At 41.8% G+C, this 7,212-nt stretch overlaps 1 protein-coding gene across 1 annotated transcript in view; it reads right to left on the bottom strand.

The window, feature by feature from the left end:
• Nucleotides 1-5,099: 5,099 nt before the first annotated feature.
• LOC104497661 (myotubularin-related protein 13-like) overlaps nucleotides 5,100-7,212 on the bottom strand; it is a 21,099-nt gene continuing 18,986 nt past the window's right edge. The window contains exons 11-13 of the mRNA XM_010140937.1: nucleotides 6,697-6,808; nucleotides 5,538-5,820; nucleotides 5,100-5,379 (exon numbers count right to left, since the gene is read on the bottom strand). Coding sequence (XP_010139239.1) covers nucleotides 5,100-5,379; nucleotides 5,538-5,820; nucleotides 6,697-6,808 — 675 coding nt within the window. The remainder of the gene's footprint in view (nucleotides 5,380-5,537; nucleotides 5,821-6,696; nucleotides 6,809-7,212) is intronic.

The following is a 7,212-nucleotide window of genomic DNA, read 5'->3' on the forward strand; positions in this document are numbered from 1 at the left end:
CCCAAAGACCCTCATATTTGTCTTCACCTGGCCCTGAATTCTCATAGCTTTTTCTGTCCTTGAAACATAATGGTACAAGGGACCGAATTCAACTGATGCAATTGAGATGGAATTACACAAGCACATAACGTTCATCGATTTTTAAGCTTCCTTTTGCTTTACTCCGCATGTTCACAAGGTAACCACGCAGCATGTTTTCTCCATGCAGCTTCATTTTACTTCTGACCTCACAGCAAGCCAAAACAAGAAACAACATTTTACTCAAGAGCTGTCAAGTCCCCCGCTTCTTTCTTTCTCAATAAATACATACCCATCTAGGGTTGAAATCAGTCATTTCCTCCTCCTCATAACAAATTAAGTTTAGGAAATCAGGAACCTCAATTTTTATGTGCATAAACTATACATTTTTCACTGTATTTTTACTGTACCCCAAAAGCATAAAAGCATTTAACTTTTTTTGCAAGACACTGATAAACACAAGAATGCCATCCCTTACATCTAAGCACATCTGAGTTTCTTTAACAGAAATGCCATGCATGTTTCTGAATACTGTCATGAGGCCCATGGCAATAAAGTTCAACATACTCAGGCTGTAATCTTCTCCCAAGGAAATGGTTGGGATGCCAAGATGCCTTTTGACTTTTATTTCACAGCAGGGCTTCATTCACAGTGACTCTGTCCAAACCTTAAACTACACCAGCTGTGACACAAGGTCCCGCACAGTCATTTGTAAAAAGTATCTGACAAACAACATTCAAATGACAGAATACATTGCAATCCATTACAAAACAGTGATCAATAACCATTAACTGGTAGACCAAAGCACTTACGCAGTGATTGAAAAACAAATACAGGACCCTTTGTAAACCATTTTACAGACAGCCTGTATAGATATAGTCTACATATATTATAGCCTGGTTAATGGAGTTAAGGAACAACATAAAAATGCTTCAAATATTAGAAGGACTATTAAAATAGATGCAATATTCCAGTATAGTCCAGTTATCTATTACTGAATCAGTTCACAAGCACACAGGGAAAAGAACAAAATGATTAGAGTTTACAGATCTCATCCAAGAGATGGAAACTGTCAGAAGAGCGCAGAATTGCCAGAAGTCCAGAAGAATTAAATAAATATATGAAGAGAAAACACTGTGCTCAACCAGCACAAACAAAAATTATTGGAGATAAAGCTGATGCCCATTTTAATTTACTTAAAAAACAGGGGGCGGGGGGGGGAGGGCGGAGTACCAAATGCATCCTCAGGGTTCTGGCAGGTGCCTCTTGGAACTAAAGTACATGTTTGTGTGGATTTAACACTGCCTCTGGGAGATGCAGACAGAAGAGGAGTGTCTTTTCCGTAAGTATTGAACACCTTGTCGCTGGACAGCTTCCGTTTTCTATACCAACCTTGACAGAACAGCGTTGCTACATTTTTGGCAGAGGCACTCATTCGTCTGTGTACAGCTGCACCAAAGACAACAGGAACGACAATGACCAGCTGCTTCTGGAAGAAGTTTTCTTGGACCAGCTTTGTTGGTGCAGCTCCATATCTGGATTCATGGAACAAGTGTCAGCTGCTGGAAGAGGATACTTCTGGGATGACCTGCTACGGCTGCAGAATTTCAGGGATGTCAAGGAGGGGGGTTGTGGGGTTTTTGAGGTAATTCTGCTTATGACAAGGTTGTGAGTCTTTAATTCAGCCAGCAAGGGCTTTTCCATGCTCAGGCAAAAATGACGCATTGCACTAGTGGCGCTGGTAAGTCTGATGGAACATAAAATCCCTTGTTGCCAACCCGGCTGCCAGACCTCTCAGCTCCTCAATGGACTGGAATGTAAATTTTCTGTTATGTTTCAAAGCATAGCTGCAGTTTTAACAAATTTAATACAAGTTGTTATACAGGCTGCTTAATGCAAAAATTAACCTTGCAACATCAATAGAATAGCCTCATTCTACATCATGGAAAAATCATGCTACTACAGCCATTTTCAGAAAAATCCCATCTTTCTGAAGAAAAAACTCCCAGCAAATTTAAGGCTTTATAACGCTGGCTGATAAAGTCTTTCAAAGGAAAAATAGTCCATAGAGAAGAACTCCTGGAGCAAATCTGGGAAACTGAAGGACATTACGTTGTGTATGATTAGACAGCATGTTGTACAGCAGTGTCCACCTTGATTAACACATATCGTTAGATACAGTTGCTGCCTGAAGAAGTATGTTAAACTTGATAAATTGTTATAAATTACAAAAGTGCAAAGATAAAAAGGTCTTTTTTACGATAATTTACCAAGTGTCTGGTATGCAACTATGAAAATATTTTCCCAAGTTTTCAAAAGAATTCACCATTACCTTCGAAGCAAACCCCACACCTACCATCAGTTAAGTCGTCGTCACAGAAAATGTTTTACAGGGTAAGTAGCTCTGTAGGGGTGGAAGTTAAGTGGATAGGGGATTGGGAAGGTAACAGCCATCTATCATAATCAAGGCAGCATTAAAGTCTGCGATGTTCCTAACACATGAGACTCAGAGGCTGAGGAACAACCGTGTTAACGGAACTGTAGTTGTGGCCTGTGGCTTTTCCACAGAACCACATATGGTTAGTATTTGAGCTATTCCCAGACGACAAAGGCAAGGCTCCAAAAAGGTCCATTAAAATAAATATTTACCTTTATTTATTCCTGCCCCCACCCCCCCCAAGCAATCATACCTTTTAACTTCATAAATACAACAGACTAAATTCCAGTTAAATTGATAGCCTAGGATCTTGAATTTGGCCTGAAAACAATAAATCAAAGGCTGATTTAGTCCACTGGCTTTGCTTGCATTAACATTTTTTTCTCTTCTTATGAAGAAAAGACTTGTTTTACCTCTGTTCTAATTTAAAAAAAAAATTATTTGGTAAAGGCTTTACTTGGTTTACGGGTGTGAACCCCAGCTTCTGCTGGCACGTAGGTAACACACTGATCAAGAAACACGTTGTGAGCATCACTTTCTGTGCAATCTGTGAACCTAGGTTGTACTAATGCCAATGTTCTTGTGGAATTGGCAAATATCAGCGCAGGCATGGGATCTATTGACAAAAATTGTGAGACTTGAAAGTACAGAAGAATATATAAAAGTGAAGAAAAATGAAAACTTGAGAATTCAAATCATCAGGACTGTGAAGGTATGGGTAATACACAAACCCCAGATGTCTACAGTTCAGAGGCAGACAGTGCAGATAAGGAAAAAAATGCAGTTTCTAAAGAAGTAGTGCTGAAAATCATGGCATCCTCATAATCAAGGTTGATTTTAAGTATATTATTACTACATTAAGAGATGATCTAGTAAGATACCTCATTCCATACACCTGGAAGGGACAGAAAACACTGTATGCCGATTATACGCAACTTACTTAGGTATAACAAAGGGTATATATCCTTTAGGGTGACATTTCATCAAGTAACAGTGAAATCCAAGGTTTTACAAGGTGTTCCACCGACCAGAGGAATTAATCCCATCAAAATAAGTTGCTTTTCTCCTCAAACGTCAAACAATCTAGATAAAAGATGAATTCTATTTGTACCCTTCCATCAAAATAAGTTGCTTTTCCCCTCAAACGTCAAATAATCTAGATAAAAGATGAATTCTATTTGTACCCTCACAAACACAGCATGCTGACAGGACATTTTCCCATGCATCCCAAAAAACAATTCATGTAACTCATAAATCCGGGCTATAACGTTGAAAATGAATGTTAACAGTGGCAAGAATTTTTTACAACATATACGGGTTGTCTACTGTTCTTCTTTACACTTCTATTTCCTGTTCTATAACTTCACATACTTTTTGTTCATGTAACAGCAGAGGTTAGTCTATTACTGTAAAGAAATCAATTCTTACACTTTTTCTCTTAAAAATCATTCTAAAATGCCGCATATGCTCACTAATTTTTGTTTGTCATATTAATGGATTTGTCGAAGTTAACACAAAATATTGACGAAACCCAGAACTGGCCTGTGTTTTATGGTATTTATCTCAACATCACACTTAAATTTTTGAATACAAGCTGCCAAGATTTCAACTGTTTAAACCAAAGGTTTTACAAGCATTATCGCAACCAAATGATTAGAAGACTTTTTACATATTTCAATGATCTTTCTGTTCTAGAAATGGCTGTATATTAAAAATAAAAGATTATGATTTTACAGCCACCCACTGGCATCTTTTATGCAAATTCCTGCAAAACAAAACATTTAAAACCAGACAGCTCCATAGAAGCCCTTACAGAAACAACAAACCAGTCTCCTGCAGGGCGTGTTTCTTCTGGTAAGTTTAGTACCCGTGATCACTCCTCAAGGGAACACGCACCTTGGGCACGGAGCGGAGAGCTTCGGTTAGAGCACTCCACTTCAGCTGCTCTACTACACCTCGCTTTAACAGTTACTTGAAGGGTGAAGCGCAGCGGGAAGACCAGAGGATGTAAGACAGGCAAACTCTCATTTTAGTAACAAAAAACTGCACTAAAGCTAAACACCCACGTTCACTGAATGGGTACAGGATGTTAACACTGTATAAGATTTGGATACTTACTGTACACAAAAAAATGACACTCAGTACAGATTAAGTGCATGTACACATACCTAGCAGTGTTATAGACAAATCTATATGGAATTATGTACCTGTACGGAAATACACATTATATACGTACACAAAATTTAAAATAAAAACAAAATTCCATGTGTTCCTTCCATATTTTTATTTGATACAAAACTTGTAAATACAGAAGTCCCTGATTTCACCTAACTTGCTCCATTAGCCAAATGCCTATCCTATCAACATCAAAGACTTTTTTTTACTTCCTCTCACCTCTCTCACAGGCACGTTGGAGAGCAACTACACCGCACTATAACCCAACTCCTGAACCAGGCTTGTTTCACCAACAGCAGTGAGTAGCGTACAAGCACACGTCTGCTTTTCATCAAGACGACCAAAAATATTTAGAACACAGACTTACGAGGAACACTTGGCAACCACAGGGCCACAATTAGCAGTAATGAACACTTACTTCAGAGCACTCAGAGCCTACTGCGTCAACGCTCTGAGCAGCTACATGGTTTCAGGAAGATTCCTGCGTGTGAGCAAGCACGTGCATTAACACGGGAGGATTAACCAGGGGCCGCTGGCAGGAGACGCCCATTCCGAGCAAAGAACGCTCCAGCTGACAGACGTCCCAGAGACCCAGCCGGGACAGGTGGGTTTGTGTCACCCTCCTGATCCCTGCCAGGGGGCTACTTGGTGTGACACCCTCGTTCGGTGCTTGATGCTCTAGCGCGTATTTTCTGTCCAAAAGGCTACCACATTTTTCTTTATCTCTCTGCAAGCCAGAGACGCCCTGACTGAAATCAAAGGAACCCAGACCCACACCAGCTGTCTGCACTGTGCATACGACACCCTGTATTTTTTGCTAAAATGCCTTCATTGCTATGTAAATGCCATGGAAAATCTGCTAAAATATTACAGAAATTCTTTAAGATCATCACAGCTCTTAACTTACCTATCTTTTTGGCTGCTGTTTTGCTTTAAGGGCCTTGATTTCCACTGTGCAGCACCTCTGTGAGGGCGAGACGGGGCTGTGGGCAGCCCCCGGGCTGGGCCCAGCCGGTCCGAGCCCTGACAGGAGCCCCACCACGAGTCCCAGAGCTGCATCCAGCCCGAGGAGCCGCTGGCATGGCTGCTCACTTGTACTTCTGCTGCTTCTTGCTTTAAGCCCCCACTGTCATTCGATAATGGTAATACAATATTAAGCAGAGACCCTCGAAACAAGGCTGAATCCTGCTCTGACAACCACACAGAAACAGAACGAAGGTATAATCAATAACCCCACACCCTGCTGTTGAGAAAACAAGTTACATCTACGGCATGTTATATCAACAGAAACACCACTGCACTCTTCCTTTGGCACTTTTGACCCCTGGTCGTGTTTAGCAGCAAGAGACCTGGGGCGAACCAGAGGATTCCCGGCAAGCAGAGCCCTTGAGATACGTGTTCAGAGCGCACAGTCACCCACAGTCCAGACAGGCTGCTCTGATCACAGCAGGACTTGGGGATGGTTTTACCTTCTGCACTGCTACTGACTTTATGTTTCTGTGTGTACGTGTATATATATTTCTCCATACAGCAGACAGACCTGTATCACCCTTGTGCCTCATAATGCGCACGGATATATGCATACATAGAGGGGAGGAGGAAGCGTGTGAACACAACACGTTTGCGTGAGCAGCTGAGAGGGAAGGAGGCTGAAGGCAGATGTAGGTACAGACAGCACGTCACAGGACTCGCATTACAGATAATCCTTCTCTTTTCCTTTCTTTAACTAACAGTCTCGCACAATAGTTATAGAGGGTAGGTCCAAGCAGAAGTCACACACAGTTTCAGGTTACCAGAGGTTGGGTCTTGGAAAGGGAATCAGCAATTTAGGGAAGGCCCAACCACAGATGAGCTCATCCCGAGCACCTCCACTGGCACAGCACCAGTGCGAAAAGCAGCCGTGGTCTTCTGCAGCCTGATCAAAGAAACTCCTCTCTAAAACCACAGAGGCGGCTTAACGCAGCTTGAGACAACCACCTCGGTGCCTGGACACCCATGCAGAACCAGCCAGGCTCTCTCTGTGGAGACCACTGCACAAATCTCCTAATGATGAAAGAAGGAATTACCTGGACACTGCTGTCTCCACGGGGCAAGTCCTGGCCCAGCAAAGAATGGCTTCTGCGATGTCACAGTGGTCACCTCCCTTGACACCTGCACAGTAGCTAACTGTGGGCTGGTCTTCGAGCAGCAGTAATAAAGCTAAAACGTCTGCAATGTTGACTGGCAGCAGCACACATACACCTACTTCGTGAATACATACCAACCCCACAAAGAAAGAACCTATTTTCTGGATTTGGTAAAAAGATGCCTGCCAATGGATTTTTGCTGGACAGCGGGGCATCCAGTGAGATAGGACGAATAGAGCAGTGTGTTCCTCAGAGTAAAGGATCAGCAATACAATCTTTTCCATTGTACTTTCTTTTTTCTAGAGAAACTATGTGAGCGTGCCATCAGTTCAGCCATGTGCAATGATATCCTAGTGTCTCACAACGTCTTGGGAAAGAGACATCATCAGAAAGGTGCAGAAATAGCACATTCTTTTATTAGTTCTAGAACATTATAGGTGGACTCTGGAAAATTCA

The sequence above is a fragment of the Buceros rhinoceros genome, unplaced genomic scaffold (genome assembly GCF_000710305.1).
Source record: "Buceros rhinoceros silvestris isolate BGI_N320 unplaced genomic scaffold, ASM71030v1 scaffold3548, whole genome shotgun sequence".
NCBI classification, from domain to species: Eukaryota; Metazoa; Chordata; class Aves; order Bucerotiformes; family Bucerotidae; genus Buceros; species Buceros rhinoceros.